Here is a 19,384-nt window from a genome sequence, read left to right on the forward strand (position 1 = left end):
ATATTAATTTTATAGAATAAAATTTTCATTTTAATATTGTAGCAATAAATAAAAATATACAAAAATAGTCAATGATATAAATGGTAGATTGATTGAATCCTATTGCCTTTGTAGACGAAAATCACCTATCACCTCCCGTTAGAGAGCGCCATGTCAATAATGCTGCCATATTTTACATTACATTTAGAGAAAAGTCACGTTGTCATTTGTGTATTGTCTCTGCTTCACTTCGATTTAATCAAATCAATGTGTCTCTAATCTTAGAATCTTAACAATTCTTAATTCATAGAAGCGTAACCATTCCCCTTAATTTGTGCCCACCGCTAACTAGATCACAACCCTTTCTTACCCTCTAGGCCTTAGATTTTTGCCTTTTTTCAAAATAAGAAGCAGCAAAGAGGTTGGAAAAAGTGTTGGATTGGTTGGATTTAAAATGAAATAGAGATGAGATACAAAATTTGTTAATCTTGTCCAAACCTAATATAAAATTGATCAATGAAATTTTTATTAATTGGCATGATGCTTTCTAATCGTGAGGAAAAAGGATCAGAGGCAGGATTAGAAACAAGTGAATTTCGTTTGCATTTTGTCTTCTGGTTTCTTTTTAGATCTTCATTAGCTCAATTAATAAAAAAAAATAGCAGTAATTCTTATAAACCCCATTGTTATGGCTTAGTAAATAAACAATCAAGCCAAACATAAAAATTATATATTTTGAAGGTAGTTTAAAGAAAGAAAGAAGGAAATGAAAAACGCATTCCAAAACAACGCATATAAGAAATTAAGGTACATGGACTTAATGATCACTAAAAGCCAAGGCACTACAGTTACATTAAGAGAACAAAACAGAGCTAAAAGACGGTGAAAAAAAAAGTAAAAACCAACAAAGAAACCCAACTTCCTGAACAAACTTAGTTTGAGTTTGATCAGAGTGATCTTATTAATGCCAAGTGCCAAGACTAATTCAACCATGACGACGAAATGAACAACTTCTAAGCATTATTGATTGCCCGGTGACGGTTGTTGCTGAGCCATACAACGAACATCCTACGGGTGATTCCCATCTCAGAGCAGAAGCTTTCGATTTCGTCCTTCTTTTCCTTTCGAGGTTTCCACCCCACACTCTCAGCAAACCTAATCAGCTTGTTCTTTTGCTCCGATGAGAAGGTAGTCCTCTTCTTCCTCTTGGACCTCATCTCTTGCACTTGATCTGGTGTCTGAGTTTGGGGCTCAGCGATGAAAATGGTGTTCTTGTGGTGAAAGTTTCGGTGGCTGCCACAACAAGCACACAAGAGAGCATCCTCCCCGACGATATACTTGACACAACCATCATAGGTGACATGACCAAGTGTTGTTGAATGGTTATGCAAGCACTCCTTGTAGGTCACCACCTCATGTGTTGGTAGTGGATGATTGATGTTTATATCAGACATGGTGAAATTAAGGAGCAGGTTAATTGATATGGAAGGATGTGTGTGCATTTGCACCGAGGGGGAGAGGCTTAAATAGAATGGCGATGGAGGAACATAGTGTACGTGTCCACTTCTAATATGATTTTGATACACCTTGTGACGGGTCTTGTCTCCATCCTAAAACGTGTCTTGTTACACCATATTACTATTATAATAATGGATTCTTCATGTGCTTATTTATGAATCAAGGAAATAAAAAAATAGTGCTTCAATAAATAAATATTAATTAATTTTATTTTATTTAATGATATTATCTTAAAAATATTTTTCATTTAATTGAAAATTTACTTTTAATGACTTTTTGTTTTATTTTTAATATCAAGTTTGAGGAAAAATAAATCTAGAACGAAAGTTTATTTTTTATATGAGATTGGTAAAGTTAGCAATGTTAACTAATTTCTTTTAATTAGTATTATAATTTTTTTCTTATACTATTTTTTATATAATTTTTTAAAAATAATTCATAAGAACTAAGAAAGTTGATTAGTATATTTATTATTATTTTATTTATTAATAATTTATATTTTTATAAATTATATTTAAGAATTGTAGGATTCATCTTTTCACTCTTTTTAATGTGTGTTAATCATCTTCTCTAACCTTCACAAGTGAGATAATGAGTTTTTCTTAATATTTTATACCATTTATGATTTATAAAAAAAATTATAAAATAATTATAATATTTTGATTAAAAAAATTAATGCAAGAAATAATTTGAAAAAAATCTTATAAAAAATCAAATATTTTTTTTAAATAGTCACGTATATAAGGATAAAGGTCGTACTGGAGTCTCAAGGTCTTAATAAAATTTGAGGTTCACAATAAATTTAAGGGTGTAGAATTTTACTCACCAAAATATATATACCTAGGAGGTGTACTATAAATAAAGAATAAAAATAATTAACCACAATCATATAATAATTATATATGCACTATTAAGACTAAATGGATTTGGTTTTTCTAAAGTAAACAATTTATTTTGGGAAAAAAAATAAATAATAAAACTTGTTGGCACAACGATTTGGCAATTAGCTATATGTTTCTTAATCAAAATATTAATTATCAATTTTTTTTGAATGATTAATATTATTTATTTATCTTATAAAACTTAAATTACAAAGTATAATATAAAAGAGTATAATCTACTTAGTTGAATAATGTGTAATATTTTTTTATTGATAAATATTAGTTTTTAATTATTAATTTGTGTTAGTGAGAGAATTTCAATCCAAGATTTTCTCCTTTTTCTTCTATAAATTTTATTAGTTTTTTATTTTTTAACTCCATAATAATATTTTTTAAATGCATTAGTTATTGTATATTTTATAAGAGTTGTTACTCGGGTTTGATTATTATTGATTTTTTTTACAAATAATAATAATAATAATAATTTACTATTTACATAATAATAAAAAAATATTTCCAGATTTTTTTTATTAAGGTGATCATTAATGATTATGTAAAAAAAAACATTAAATTATATGGTGTTTTTTGTCTTATCCTAACTCCGATAATAATGTCCAACTAATTAATAGAGTTGAAAAGTCAATATTGACGGTTATGACATTTAATTTATAGTCATTCATTTAATTTACATATTAATGAATTTTTTTATTATATTAATATATGATCATTTATTGCCTCTTTATGACTCTTTCTTCAAATTGATTGTATCTTTGTGTGCGGTTGTAACTCATTTTTTACACACGCATATTTGAGGTTCATAACAATTGTACTCGTATCTGATTATTTTTTTATTTCTACCTTCATTTATGTAGGAAAAAAATATTTATACTAGTAAGAGAAAAAAAGTAAGCACGGAACAAATTTTACATAATAATTTAGTTATAAATCATCATGATAATTAATTGATTTTTATAAAAATTATTAAAAAATTCCACCAACAATCATTTATAATTAGATTACAATAATAAACTCTATTAGTAAAGATGGCCTGGAATATATGAATTAAATACTTATTCAATAAGTTTTTGGGACATATAAGTTTTTAATTATCATAAGAAGTTATGTTATACTACGCTCAATTACAAATTACAGCTGGTTTATCTAATTTGAATTAAGTGGTAGTCAAATTTGGGCGTATTAAAATTGACTATAAAATAAATAAATTAAAAGTAATTTCATAAACTATTACGCCCAAAATTTTATTGAAATAAAATGGAAAAAGCTTATAAAAGTCAAATTATTTTATTAGCTTAAATAAACTCCACATAAGTCTAAGTAATATTGTAAATAAAAAAAGTGATTAAAATAAGAGATTTTATTAAAATTAATTAATTAACTTTTTGAAAGAAATTAATTAGTCGTTGGTATTTTTTTGTTATCTTATGTTAAAGATCACAAATATTTTTTAATTCACTTATTTAGATATTAATTTCGTTTACAACGTATAACTGGGATTCTAAAAATATTTTGTACACATAAAAAACCAAACACAAATGATCGTTAGATGTCCCCCACGTATCAACGCTCATTAATTGGTATTTAACAAAGTGAAGTAAATATCCGCATCTTATATCATAGTTAATAAATAAAAAATGCACGGTAAATGACAAATAAATAATCAACAAGATGCAAACCTTTTTCAACAACTTCTGCAACATTTATCACAGTTATCTATTATATATTTTTCCTGCATATTTAAATAACGTTAGAAAATAATTATGTAGGAAACTTTTACGCTTGTTGCTAATTGTCCTGCAAATTTTGTCTCTAGATTTATTTGCTCACAAAAATTTTATTTTATTTTCAAAATTTGCAGGAATATTTTTATGTATAGTTGTTCTATAAATTTTCTTATAAAATTATTTATATTTTAAGAATAAAAATTACAAAAAATTCATATATACTTCTATGAATTTTCTTACAAATTTATTTATTAAAATTTTCATTTTTAAAAATATTTTGCAGAAACATATGTCTGAAAATAAGATAGTGTGTAAAATATCCAGGGAATAAGTACTGATAAGGTGTAACTAAATGAATTTAATATTTATAATATAAATATATAAAATTAAAAATATTAAGTCCATTTAATATTTTGCAGAAAATCCGTTGGAAAATTATAATTTAAAGACAAATTTAAAAAATTTATATTCATCACTATATTTTTTACAGTTCTTTTGCTCACCAGTATTTTTTTACATATTTCACTCAAATATTTCGTCCGTCCCATAATAACCATCTTTGTAAAAAAAATTATCCTACAATAATTATTATTTTAATTTTTCAATGTAATATTAATTATTTTTTTCACTTATATTAGCTTATAATAATATTAATAATATGGACTAAAAAAGTAAAAATTAATTGATCACCATAAAGTTAATTTTGTAAAATTATTATTTTTTTATCCATTTATTAATTTTTCTAGGTCTATATAAAATAACCAACAAGTATAATGTGAACGGATGGATGAAGTATTAATTAACATTAAATATATCTTCTTAAAAATAACATTTATTCCATAAGAATGGTAAATCAGGATTTAAACCCTAAACTAATTGGTTAATAAATATAATTTACTAACACGTGTTAATCATTGTTCCCTAGATAAAAAAAAAATAAAAAAGTAAAATTAGAAAATCATTATTAAAAAACATTAATAATAAAAATATCATATTTTAATATTTTTAAAATAAGAGTCCAACTACGTCCTATTTTAAGGACATTAATTAAAGAGTATTATAAATACCATATTATTATTATTTTAAAAAGTAAGTGTCCGTTAAATGAATTTAATTTTTTTAATATAATACTGTATTTTTGTAATAAAGAGTTGCTAGATATTAAAATATCTCAAGAATATTGGTTTAGAAAACATAAATTTTAGTAACTCTTAATTAAAAAATATAGTATTATATTAAAAATATTAAATCCATTTAATAAAAAATTATTTTGTAAAATAAAAAATAATATTAATACCCTTTCATTAATGTCCTTAAAATGCTCGTAGTTGAACTTTTATTTTAAAAATAATATTAAAATATGATATTTTTATTGTTATGTAATAAATGCATTCTTTTAATAATTATTTTTTAATTTGGCTTTTGCTATTTATTTTTATTTCTACTTTTAGTATTAGATATGTTTTTATTTATTTATTTATTTGTCTTCTTAAAGTTGAAGTTAATATCAATAGTTATTATCAATTCTTAAATATTTTACACACTATCATAAATAAGAAAATATTATATTCTTTTTGTCTTTAATATAAGTAGAAAAAATGAGTTTACACTTATTAATAAATTAGTAGCATTATTTAAAATTCTTACCCTTCCTTTTTTAAGTGTCAGATTTTGAAAAAAAAAATGTTTTTAATTAATTTATTATTTTCAAAGTTCAAGATAAAGTTAATTATTTTTTTTGAATTAGACTCTTACTTTTCATCTAACTTTTAATTAATTTATACATTTATCACGAAAGTGAAAACAACTAAAATGAATTTATTGTATAGCACTAGTAGTATAAATGAAAAAAAAAAGAGAGGATAAAATAAAAAACTTTATGAGAAAGAAGAAAATTTATTGCTTTTTTTTATACTTGTTGTAAAAAAATCTTAAATAACACCAAAAAGGAACAAAGGTGGTGGTGTTAATTTTATTTGAAAGTTCAACTTTTTTTTTAAAAAAAAACTATTATTCATCAAAACTTCATATCTGCTGCATTCCAAGACAAGACTTATAAGTGGCCACCCCATTTTTTCAGTTTCTCTAATCCAAATTCCAAAGCCAAATCAATTTTTAACAGATCGATCTTAAATTTTATTTGTGAACGAGGATCTGTTAAATACGGCCTCCTGCTTTTGATTTTGATATTCTTCTTCGTCACCATCTCCAAATCACCACCCTGGGAATGCATATGGATACGATTTATAGTAATACTCTTCTGCTTTCGTTTATTTATATGACTGACTGGGAATGCAGATGGATACGATTCGTTGGATCCTTTTGGCAACATCACCATCACATGGGATTTTTTGTTCGATAACGGGGATACTATTGATGTAAGGCATTTCTAGCTAATTTTGATTTATGATTTTTTTTAAACAAATTCTGTTCCGAGTTATCGTTTTTCTGGAAAGGTATGGAAGTGACTTAGTAAGTAATGATTATAAGATGAAATAGATATTTTGATAAACAATTATTTTTGTCTCTGAATGCGTAGAATATTGACAAATTCGTTTCTGAAAGATGATAATTCAAATTTTAGTCTTTGAAAGTAAAAAAAAAAATGTGACAGATCCATCTATTTTAACTTTCTTCTGTTACAGTTAATGAAAGAGTCTATGTGACATATAAGAACGAAAATGTCACAAAAATAATTGTCAATATGACTACGAAATAGATTGGACAAAATGTGAGTAAGTTTTCATTGGACCAAAATATCAGTAAGGTTCCATTAGACCAAAATGTTAGTAAGTTTCCATTGGACTAATCTATAAGACCCCATATTTCGTATCATTTAAAGGTAAAATATAATTTAATCTTCATTTTTTTTCATTTTTTCATTGTAACATATAACATTACAATAAACACTTAAAAAATTAGGAAAAAAATATAAATTAGAACAAACATAATAATAAGTATAATATTAATTAACAAGTATAATATATCTGTTGCTCTAAAATTTTTATTGTGACAGCATTAGGTAGTGTGACAAAATCAAGTTGATTCTCATTTTTTTAAGGATTAACTTAATGATTGTGTATTTTGTTTGAGTCTCATATTTTGGGTAGAACAACAGATAAATTATACTTGTTATTGTATTTGTTCTAACTTATTATTGCTTTCGTATTTTTTTAAGTGTTTATTGTAATGTTATGCTTGTAATTATAAAAAAGGAAGAAAGATGAAAATTAAATTATATTTTACTCTTAAATGAAATGAAATTTGGGATATGACAAATTAGTTTAATGGAAACTATTTTGGTCCAATTTATTCAACAGTTATGTTGACAATCATTTTTGTGATATTTTCGTCTTTTGTGCTGTGTAGACTCTTTCATTGATGCCAACGAACTGAACTTACCATATAATGACTATTTACCCTATATATTATTAGAAAGTTTTTAGAATGCATGGGGATTTTCGATATTCTTAAGGAAACGATGAGATGCATGCGTACATGTTTGTTTGTTATGGTTGTGTTCAGCACGGTCATAGCTCACTTGATGACACGCACGTAGGTGAGGGTATCAATATACAACTAGCAATTATTTTGACACATGGAGGCAACGAGCAAGGAAATTGCATAAGATTTAGAGACCTCAATGTTGTGAGAGGAGGCATTTATTATTGATGTTATGCCTGGAACCCCTTACAACATGCAATCTGCAAATTGCTGTAAACATCCATGACACCATTCATCATTCATCATTCCTAGCTATAGCTGTGGGACACCATTCCGAGTTTGCCACCAATGCTAACAAGATTTGGGTCAGTTAATTAATTAATTAAGGAGATATATATCATTAATTATTTCTGATATAATACATGTTAACATTGTGCATGGCTTCATTGCAGTGACGTGTATTTACTCCCAATTTGTAGCATCACCTGCTCCAAAATGTTGTGTTTCCTTGTTTGCACTCTATAATAGTACCATTGTTCCTTGCCCCATATGCAGCCAAGGGCTACCATGACCAAATTGTTTCAAGTAATTCATTCTTCCCACCTTCACTTTTTTGGTTCTCTATTTCTCCAGTTTAGATTAAATTTTTTTCATCATTTTTATTAGTTATGTTGCAAACTCCTTGTTTCAAATTTTCAGTTCTAATAAGACTTCAGTGTTGCAACTACCGCAGACAAACCACCAGCACCAGTGAAAGTGTTCACATCACATTGCCCCATTCGTGGTCACTGGCATGTGAAACAAAGTTATAAACAGCATTGGCGGGTCAAGATCACAATCATAAGCCTCAACTTTGCCAATAACTATTCCCATTGGTGTAACCCAAGTTTTCAGTTTCAACTACCAACCGCTGCCAATTTTTGGAAATTTCAGTAAGTTACTGCATTAATTATATCATCTTTCATTTAACCTAATATGATGCACCAATTATGTGATTATGTTAAATATGAGACTATATCACTTCCTATAAACAAATGATTTTGATTTTGGTTCCTAACTAAGTTATACTACAATTAAAGAATCACATTTATAGAAAAACAAAGTCTTTGAGGAACCAAAATGAAAAACACTTAATTAATTTGAAGGAAATTAACTTGTAAAATAAAAGCACAAGTGTGGCAAAATTGAGGTTGATGACTAATTTTTCTGTTCATTGTGTATAAAATTTCAGATGACATATAAATGTTTTTGGGGCTACCATACTACAATTGTTGGAACAATAAAGTTCTCACACACACTCACACTATGCATTCACTATCACTCTAGGTTAGAAAATAAGAGAAGATGATGAAGGAATTGATTGAGAGAAAATAGAGAGGACTTAGAATTTTGAAAAAAAAAACTTCTGCACTATCATGCACACTACTGCACACACTTCTTCTCATTGATGATCACTATTATTTTTATACACACTACACATGTAGCTATAACAAACTTCATAGTTGTCAAACTAACTTCAAAATGAATTAATAACTAATTCCTAAGTAACTGAATTACAGTATACATCAACATCCCTCCTTAATTCAGATTTGTCAAGGATGTCACTCCTAACTTGTCTCTCAATTCCTTGAACTTGATAGACTTCAATGGCTTAGTTAGTATGTCTACAACTTGATCTTCAGACCTACAAAACTCCGATTCAAGCTTCTCCTTACTCACTTGATCACGCAAGAAATGAAACTTGGTTTTAATATGTTTACTCCTCCCATGTGCCATGGGATGCTTGACTAAATTAATTGCTGATTTGTTATCAATCAACAACCTCATAGGACTACAATCCCTTAAGTTCAGTTCTTCCATTAAAGCTTTCAGTCATAGAGCTTGACAAGCTGCCATAGCAGCAACAATATATTATGCTTTACATGTTGACAAAACAACTACACTCTGCTTCTTTGAGCACCAAGAGATTAGTGTTGTTCCAAATTTGAAAACATATCCAGCAGTGCTTTTCCTATCATCCTTATCACTACACCAATCTGAATCATTATAACCAAACACTTCTTCTTTTATATTCTTTTGACCGTAAGGATATAAAATGCCAATATCCAATGTTCTTTTCATATACCTCAGAATTCTCTTTGCTGCCAGGAAGTGAGGTGTCTTTGGTTTCTCCATAACCCTGCTTATCAACCCAACACAATAGGCAATGTCAGGTCTGGTGTTACATAGGTACCTCAATAAGCCTACAATTTGCTTGTACAAGGTGGGATCAACTTCTTTCTCATTCTCATCTATTTGCAGCTTAATTCCAGTTTCAGTTGGTGTGATCGCAAAATTGCAATCCATTATATTGAACCTCTTTCAGAATGTCTTCTGCATACTTCTTTTGATGCATGAAAATCCCTTTACTAGTAGAAATAAATTCAATACCCAAGAAGTATGATAGTTCACCAAGATCAGACATCTCAAATTCTTCCATTATTCTTCCTTTGTACACTTTCCTATCTTCTTTACTACTGCTAGTCACTAGCAAATCATCTACATAAAGACATATTATAAAAAAAACTCCCCAGAATTTGTGTTTCTAACATAAACTCCATGATCAATAGTGCACTTGGTGAAATTCTGCTGGACTAGGAAGCTATCAATTCTCATATTCTAGGCTCTAGAAGCCTGCTTAAGGCCATATAATGCCTTATTCAAATTGTAAACTTTATCCTTTTGACTTGCCACTACATAACCGGGTGGTTGAGTTATGTAGACTTCTTCTTGAAGTGGCTCATTTAAAAATGCTGATGTCACATCAAGTTGATATAGAGACCAATTTTTGTTGCTAGCAGCTGCCACAATGAGCCTAACGGTTTCAAGTCTTGTAACTGATTGTAGTCCAAGCCATGTTTCTGCAGAAATCCACTTGCTAATAATCTTGCCTTATGTTTGGATACATCTCTAGGCTTTACTTTAGTCTTATAGACCCACTTCACATCAATTGGTCTTTTTCCTTAAGTAAGTGGACTAACTCCCAAGTCTGGTTCTTCTCAATTGATCTCAATTCTTCTTCCGTAGCTGCTCTCCAATGTGAACTTTGTGAACTTAAACTTCTTAAAGATGTTAAACACTTCACTTTTCAGCTTAATGAGATAGATCCACATTTTTCTAGTAAATTCATCAATGAATGACACAAAGTAACTGTTACCTCCTAGGGATTTCACTTCAAAAAGACCACACACATAAGAATAGATCACTTCAAGATTTCTTTTGGATTTGATTGGAATTTCTGACTTAAAAAAATTCCTTGGTTGCTTTGACACACAACACTCAACACACAACTATTTTGGTATCTCAATTTGAGGGAGACCATGAATCATTTTCTTACTTTTCAATTCACTTAAACTCCTGAAATTTAGATGACCAAACCTGTGATGCCACATCCAACTTTCATCACTTATAGAAGCAACCAAGCATTGAAATTCTGCAATCTGAATTCCAATCTTGAATGTTTTGTTTCTTAGCAAAGGGGCCTTTAGAATCAACCTCTTATTGCTATCAAATATCTTCATTTGATTGTCCTCCATTTGCATTGAGTAGCCCTTTTCTAGTAACTGTCTCAAACTCAGCAAATTATTCTTCATATTGGGAACATATAGCACATCATTGATAAACGAGTGTTGTTCATCCTTCCTCTGAATCATCACCTTTCCAATTCCTTCTGCAGTTACAGAACTATTATCTGCAAAATTGATCTTGTTTTTCACCTTATCATCAATGTTTACAAACCACTCTTTATGTCCAGTCATGTGATTAGAACAACCCGTGTCAAGATATCACAGATTAACGTTGTCTTCTTCTGAGTTTGTAGTTGTCATTAGTAACACTTTATCAGAGTCAGAATCCTCATCTTGTGCCAATTGAGCTTCATCTGCATTTCTTGAAACCCTTTTATTTCTGCACTCATCTGCAAAATGTCTGCACTTGTTGAATTTCTTCTTGCCTACTTTGTGATTCCCTCCACTTTTGTTGTCAGTTTCTTTATTCTGGTTATGATTTCCAGAACTGCTGGAGCCCTCACCTGACCCCTTTCACTTATTGTTCTTCACTTTCCTTTCTTATTCTTGCCACCATCATAGTTGTTCCCTTTGGTTGTTTGGGCTTGCATAGCTTGCTCAGCTGATATTTGTGAGTTTCTTTCATTGAGCCTCATCTCTTGAGCTTCAAGTATTCCTTGCAGTTCTTCAATCTTCATTTTTTCAAGATCCTGGCCTTGCTCAATTGCCACCACTATATGATCGAATGTTGGTGTCAAGGTTCTTAATACCTTGTCAATGATCCCCAAGTCTGATTGCTTGTCACCATAAGCATTCATTTAATTTGTAATTGCCTAGATTTGAGAAAAGAACTCACCAATGCTTTCTTGATCACTCATTTGTAGAAGTTCATACTACCTTGTCAAGGTCTACAACTTAAATGAATGCTTCAGTTGATCCCCAAGCCTTTGCATCTCTTTTCATCAAATCACGATGAGCCACCTTCTGTGCATCAGCTGGGTTCTTTTCAGGTTCTTGAACCCTTTCTTGCACCACTTTTGTCACATCTTGAAATTGAAAGATTACATTCACCTTAGCACACCAATCATCATAGTTCTTGCCTATGAGAACAGACATAGATGTTGGAAAATTTCCATTCGAGGAAGCCATCTCAATTTCGGTATCCAGGGATCTTGAACCTCAACTCTAATTACCAGTTTGTTGGAACAATAAAGTTCTCACACGCACTCACACTATACACTCACTATCACTCTATGTTAGAGAATAAAAGAAGATGACGAAGGAATTGATTGAGAGAAAATAGAGGGGACTTAAAATTCTGAAAAAAACTTTTACACTATCATGCACACTCCTGCACACACTACTTCTCATTGATAATCACTATTATTTTTATACACACTGCACATGTAGCTATAACAAACTTCATAACTATCAAACTAACTTCAAAATGAATTACTAACTAACTCTTAACTAACTAACTAACTGAATTAGAACATACATCAACAACAATGACATGTTGTTGGCACATGGGGACAATAGGAATGTACAAAAAGAGGTGTTACTACACAAAGATCGAGGAGAGTTCACCTTCAAAGAAGGATGAACTTTTCCTAGAAAAATTCCATTCAATGGAGATGAATGTGTATTGCCATCTCTTGACACATACCCTAACTCCCCAACACAGCTCATGTCGCCACAAAAACCCTCCCATACTTTTCTTTTCAATGTTATTGCTCCTAATATTGTTCTAGAAGTTTAGAAGGAAGGATTGTAGCGTGACATTACATTTCTAGTTAGTTATTCATTTGATTTCCTTAACTAAAACTAATTGTGACATCTATTTGACATCATCGATTCTTTTTTATCTACTGGGGTTAGACTACATATCTAATACGATTCCAAACGAATACGCACTAGGCAGTATGCCATTAGATAAATTTATGTAATATAAGGAGTTATGAGCATATTTACTTGATATGTTATTTAAAGTATAAGAATGTTTTATAATATAAATTAGTAATTTTTTTATAGATCACTTATATCATTTATATATAAGAAAATCTTGTTGGAATTAGATATAATCGTTATGGACGATAAAATTAGAATAATCTCACGTTAATTGATCTATACACCAAATATTAATTAGTATATCGTTAGTATATTTTTTCAATAAATAAATAAATATACATTATAATACTATAAAAACATGAAGTGCATGTCTGGATTATGGGATTCTACCGGATATTATGTAACATTATATTCTTATGCATCTCTAGTCATGTATTATTGTTAAAAAGAATGATAATAATACATTGAGACTAGCATGTGGTTAAACTTATGATCACATTAGTCATATATGAGATTTAAAGTCTTCACATAGGTACATATTAGAGTAATAATATATTGGATTCTCCCATTGAGAATGCTACATGAAACATTACATGAATGTCATAATAATAGAGTCTTTTTGCCTAGAAGTCTCTATAAGAAATGATATTTTGAAACAATTAAACATCATGAGTAAATAATGATCATAAAGTTTGTGATTAGGTGTACAACAACAATTATGGACATGGTTGAGTGATCTAAATGAGATCTATTTTTTCTATCTTTTTTAAGTTCATATTATTTTTTTATGTTAACCACTTAATCTTTCTTCTATGAATTTAACAATATTCTATATATATATATATATATATATATATATATATATATATATATATATATATATATATATATATATAAAAGCACATAGTAGTTCATTCTTTTAGCTATATAATTATATTATAATGTAATATAATTTACATAACTATTTTTTATAACGTGAGCACACTATCACTTATTCTCTTCACGTTATGAAAATTAAACTCAATTTTAAATTCTATTTAAATCAATGATGTGCATCTATTTCATAATTTTAAAAAATATATAATTGGTTCCCAGCGTAAAATTTTGACATATACATACATAAAAATTAAACTCAATTGAATACATCTATTTAATAATATATACATAAGTAATTTTAAATATAAATTTTTATTCAATAATCAACAAAATTCACATGACAAAACATATATTTTCTTACATCTATATAAAAAACCTTAAAAAAAAAAAAAAAACTTGTGTATTAGGTTTTTTTGCTTCTTCTCATTTGCTAATAGAGAGGGACATGAAGAAGTAAGATAGGGCATGGGGTGTTGGTGGCACATATAAAACGGCCAAAAGCAATGCTTAATTTCTCTTATGCTCTTCAGAGTCGGCTTCATTCTGTGATTCCTCCCTCCTTTTCTCTTCGCTTGGTAAAGTTTCCATCTTTCTTCGTCCTCCTCTTCTTTTTTCTATCTGATCACTTTCTGTATCACTTGCCATGTCATGATTTTTATGTTTCTCACAAATCACGATTGGTTCTGATTAGACCTACATTTTTCTGGGTTTGCGGGTAAAAGCTCCTTTGGGTATTGGCTCGACCGACCCTTTGTTGTTTCAGCTGGGGTTTTTCTGTTCCTTGTGATGTGATTCTGTTGCCGTTCTTTTCAACTATGTTTCGTTTATTCTTTTATAATTTGTTGTCCTCCCATCTGAAATTTCTTAGTTTCGGCGCTGACATCTAGACAAATGAAATCCACAAATTTTAGTTAATTACAATCTGTAATGAAATAAAATTTATTATACCCTAAAAATCCCTGCTTTTTTTCTTCTTCTTCAGATTAACTCATGCTTTGAGAAAAATACACTACTGCAAGGCCACTTTTACAATATGGATTTCTTGTTGATTGAATGGTAGCTTTAGACAGCTTTTTTTTATTAACTATAGAATATCGATGCATTGGATATGTTTTTTCCTTTAATATTTCTTGTCATTGAATGGGGGTGATTTTTATTTTATTCTTTACGTGAAGGCGGGGTGGGGAGGGGGAAGAATGCGCAGTGCTATGTACTCCTAAGTATATCAAGCTGTGTTTTTAGTGTTTCTGCCTTCAGTTTGAGTAGATTGTAGCAATATTTTCCTATGCATGTGAAGCTGGATCTTTATTTACTTTTTGGGGTCAGACACAGTACTATCCGTGAAATCACTGAAGTTTTTGCCTCTTTGATATCAAGTTAATTGTCTTTCAATGCATTTATTTTGTGCCTTATTCCTAAGGTGCAATAAATGAATAAATAACTACTCCCTGTAATTCTTTCTCATTTTAGTTTGCTGGTTATATAGTTTTGGGAGAACATTTTGATGGGAATATGGTTCTTTCTGAGAGTCTAGTCCTTGCATTTTTCATCTTTGTACTTTGCATAACTTGCCCATAAGCTACTTCTATTCTGTTCTTGGTTGTATGCGTCCTTCTCTCTTTCTCCTAATATGTTTGCTATGTGGAGAACTGTAGATCTAGCTCAGACTCAGAGGCAGTGTGTCATGTTTTTGTTCTTTTTGCATTGTAAGATGACTACTATCCCATGAAAGAATATTTTTGGGGGTCTTATAGGAGGAGCAGTAGGTGTTTTGGTGTACTTTGGAACAGTTTTTGGTGGTTTGTTTTAAAAGTTTTGGTAAATGCAGATACTAAGATTTTATTATATAGTGTGCTTGCCTTTGGTGTTCTATTAATCGGTTCATTACTACATCAAGGAAGTAACTATATATCAAATATGCACTGTTTTGAAACCTGGACCGGACCGGCCGGTTCGACCGGGAACCGGTCATGTGTCCGGTACAATGCTTCCTAAAAACCAGCTCAATCACTGAACCTGTTGAAAACTGGTGAACCCGTTGATTTAACTGGTTTAACCGGTTTCGCTGAAAACTTTTTCTTTTTTTTTAAAAAAAAACTTTCAAATGACATCGTTTTGGTTTTAAAAAAAGAATATTATAAGTTGAGACTTTTAAGTGAAGTTTACTTTTTATTATCATCAATTTATGCACATTATGTTATTTTTTGTTCAATATTACCAGGATATTATATTAAAATATTAAAAAAAGATATTATTAAAACCGGTTTGACCTCGGTTGAACCATTGACTCTTGAACCAATGTCTTTACCAGTTCGATGACCAGTCCAGTTCTGAGAACATTGCAAATATGCATTGAGATTGAGCATTGTTGTTGCATTCTTAGTCTTTTTTTTTCTTCACTTCGTTGTTTATAAACTATCTTTTTTGGAGAATTTCTCCTTGTCCTCCTAGTTGTAGTTCTCTTTACTCTTTAATAAAATATCTTATTCTATTAAAAAAAATGATTTGGATGTATGATTTATGACTGTCAAGGTGACTGGGAATTGTCTAATTGAAATTTTATTTGAAATGCAGGTTCAAGTTGTTACAGTGTTAAATTTGAGGGGAGTCATATTTCTTGGTTCTGAAGGCCACCGTTATGGCTGTACATACAGAATTCCCTCTTATTACTTACTCACAAGAGATTGTAGATGGACAGCCTATTTTTGTCTCTTCAAACTGTCTTCCTATCAAGGCTTTGAAATTTGAACCTGCAGGTCATTCTTTCCATTCTGCTGCACTTAAACTTCTTGGTGTTCAGGAAGATAACAATGATGCTGATGATAAAAAAGTGGTTGATGATAAGGAACAAACATATCTCCCATCTGATTCTTATAGCAGCAAGAGCAAAAAGAAATCTGGCACTGGAGACAAGCAACAGGATCACTATGCATTATTGGGTCTGGGTCATCTAAGGTATCTTGCTACGGAGGATCAAATTCGTAAAAGCTATCGTGAAACTGCCTTGAGGTTTCATCCTGACAAACAGGCTGCTCTTCTTCTTGCCGAGGAAACTGAAGCTGCAAAACAAACAAAAAAGGATGAAATAGAAAGTCACTTTAAGGCAATCCAAGAAGCATATGAAGTGTTGATTGATCCTGTGAAGAGAAGAATCTATGATTCCACAGATGAGTTTGATGATGAGATTCCCACTGATTGTGCTCCACAAGACTTCTTCAAGGTGTTTGGTCCTGCTTTTATGAGGAATGGGCGGTGGTCAGTTAATCAACCAATTCCATCACTAGGTGATGATAATACTCCGTTAAAAGAAGTTGATAATTTCTACAATTTTTGGTACTCCTTTAAAAGTTGGAGGGAGTTTCCTCATGCTGATGAGTTTGATCTTGAGCAAGCTGAATCTCGAGACCACAAGAGATGGATGGAAAGGCAGAATGCAAAATTGACAGAAAAAGCTAGGAAGGAAGACTATGCACGGATACGCACTCTTGTTGATAATGCTTATAAGAGAGATCCCAGAATATTGAGAAGAAAGGAAGAAGAAAAAGCTGAGAAACAAAGGAAAAAGGAGGCTAAGTTCCTAGCAAAGAAGGTGCAGGAAGAAGAAGCAGCCAGAATTGCAGAAGAGGAGAGGCAACGAAAAGAGGAGGAAGAGAGACAAGCTGCAAAAGCTGCTTTACAACAGAAGAAGGTGAAAGAGAAAGAGAAAAAACTCTTGCGGAAGGAGCGAGCACGTCTTCGGACTCTTTCAGGACCTATTTTATTACAGCATTTACTTGATATTTCTGATGATGATGTAGAAAGGCTTTGCATGTCACTTGATATTGAGCAGCTGAGGAGTCTCTGTGAGAACATGGAAGGCAGACAGATGTTATTAGAACAAGCAAAAGTTTTGAGATATGCACTGAGTTCTAAGAAAGAAGAGGTGGTTGATGAGAAAACTAATCAACAAAATGCCAATGGTTCCATCAAGGCTAATGGGATTTCTTCCCTAAGCAACATTGAGAAGAAGGAGAAACCATGGAGTAAAGAAGAGATTGATCTATTGAGGAAAGGAATGCAGAAATATCCCAAAGGAACCTCGCGGAGATGGGAGGTTATTTCAGAATACATTGGTACTGGAAGATCTGTTGAAGAAATCATGAAGGCAACTAAAACTGTACTCCTTCAGAAACCTGATTCGTCAAAAGCTTTTGACACATTTCTTGAGAAAAGGAAACCTGGTGCACAATCAATTGAGTCTCCATTGACAACCAGAGAAGAATTAGGAGTGCCAGCTCCTGCCTCAACAAATAACGTAGAAGACTCTCAGAATAAAAGTACAGATAATCAGAACTCCCCTGCTAATGGAGTTTCTTCCAGTTCAGAACAGGATGTGTGGTCTGCAGTGCAGGAACGAGCGCTGGTTCAAGCTTTAAAAGTCTTTCCAAAGGAAACAAGCCAGAGATGGGAGCGTGTTGCAACTGCTGTACCTGGGAAGACTGTGAATCAGTGTAAGAAAAAATTTGCATTGATGAAGGAGAGTTTCAGGAACAAGAAAAGTGCAGTCTAATGTTCTGTTGTGATATTTTAGATTTCACTACTAATTTTTTCTTAAGAGTATAGGCTAGAGTCGAATATCCATACATTTCTAGTTTTCTTATCGCATTGATTGCTTTTGATACCGTACTTTGAACTTGGAATTAATACATTTACTTTTATTGCTTGAAATAGCAAATATCATTATTATTGATTAAATTGACGAGTACTTCACTAGTACTATAACCACAACGCTTTTAAAACCAAAATTCTATCATACAACAGGTTATTATATGTTACGGATATTTGGTTTGCAAGAGACTGTACTTCTTTACCATTCACAGTTTTTGTTTGTGTAGATACTAGGCCAAGTGTATATAATTTGTGGTTCGAGAGTCGATCTTGTTAGCCGGAAAGCTTTAGCTGTTGGCCTGTAGCAATTGAATAAATATTCCAAGTAGTTATTTAAATGAATTAAAATGGAAATATATTATTAACTACTCTGTTCTTGTTCATATTTTTTATGGAAGTGTTTTTGTCTCTTTATTTTGCGTTTAAAGAAAATTAACATTTTAAGTTTATGTTTACTATTAATATAGTAATACACGAGCGGAACGTCTAAGATAAACTTTTGGTAGAAATGGTTAATATATATATTGCTATTCTAAAGAATCCTACAAATGAGTACCTTTAAGTATCAGTTAAGAAATTAATAAATAAAACACTTATTCAAAATCATGATGAGATACACTGTAACCAAAATAATGATGAGATAAATTAAATATTATTTTTTATATAAATTTTTTAGTGTAAATTTTTTAACGTCTTAAGGCAGTGGTTAATATTCTCATCTCATTGATGTTATTATTTCGTGAGGACAAACAAATTGGTTAACATTCTCCTTGATGTTATTATTTTGAGGGAAAACAAATCGTCATAATTTCAACCGCAACGAACCTTGATCCCAGATATACTTGCAATCAACTTTATGAGATTAATATAAAAGAATCAAGAACTAATTCAAAGACTCGTCTGT

At 30.5% G+C, this 19,384-nt stretch overlaps 2 protein-coding genes and 1 pseudogene across 2 annotated transcripts; 2 read left to right on the forward strand and 1 right to left on the reverse strand.

Annotated features, from left to right (window-relative positions):
- Nucleotides 1-992: 992 nt before the first annotated feature.
- LOC102667095 (zinc-finger homeodomain protein 5) lies at nucleotides 993-1,433 on the reverse strand. The gene has a single exon (XM_006593183.1). The coding sequence runs from the start codon at nucleotides 1,431-1,433 to the stop codon at nucleotides 993-995; it is 441 nt and encodes a 146-aa protein (XP_006593246.1).
- Nucleotides 1,434-7,796: 6,363 nt separating this feature from the next.
- On the forward strand, nucleotides 7,797-12,868 carry LOC102667228 (COBRA-like protein 7; annotated as a pseudogene).
- Nucleotides 12,869-14,236: 1,368 nt separating this feature from the next.
- LOC100806665 (dnaJ homolog subfamily C member 2) lies at nucleotides 14,237-18,540 on the forward strand. Its single transcript, XM_003540107.4, has 2 exons — nucleotides 14,237-14,408; nucleotides 16,408-18,540. The coding sequence occupies exon 2, from the start codon at nucleotides 16,472-16,474 to the stop codon at nucleotides 18,380-18,382; it is 1,911 nt and encodes a 636-aa protein (XP_003540155.1). The 5' UTR covers nucleotides 14,237-14,408; nucleotides 16,408-16,471; the 3' UTR covers nucleotides 18,383-18,540.
- Nucleotides 18,541-19,384: the final 844 nt, after the last annotated feature.

Source organism: Glycine max, chromosome 12, assembly GCF_000004515.6.
Source record: "Glycine max cultivar Williams 82 chromosome 12, Glycine_max_v4.0, whole genome shotgun sequence".
NCBI classification, from domain to species: domain Eukaryota; kingdom Viridiplantae; phylum Streptophyta; class Magnoliopsida; order Fabales; family Fabaceae; genus Glycine; species Glycine max.

Excerpts from the sequence above, each read along its gene's own strand:
- LOC102667095 (XM_006593183.1), bottom strand. The coding sequence starts at position 1,433 with ATGTCTGATATAAACATCAATCATCCACTACCAACACATGAGGTGGTG.
- LOC100806665 (XM_003540107.4), top strand. The coding sequence starts at position 16,472 with ATGGCTGTACATACAGAATTCCCTCTTATTACTTACTCACAAGAGATT.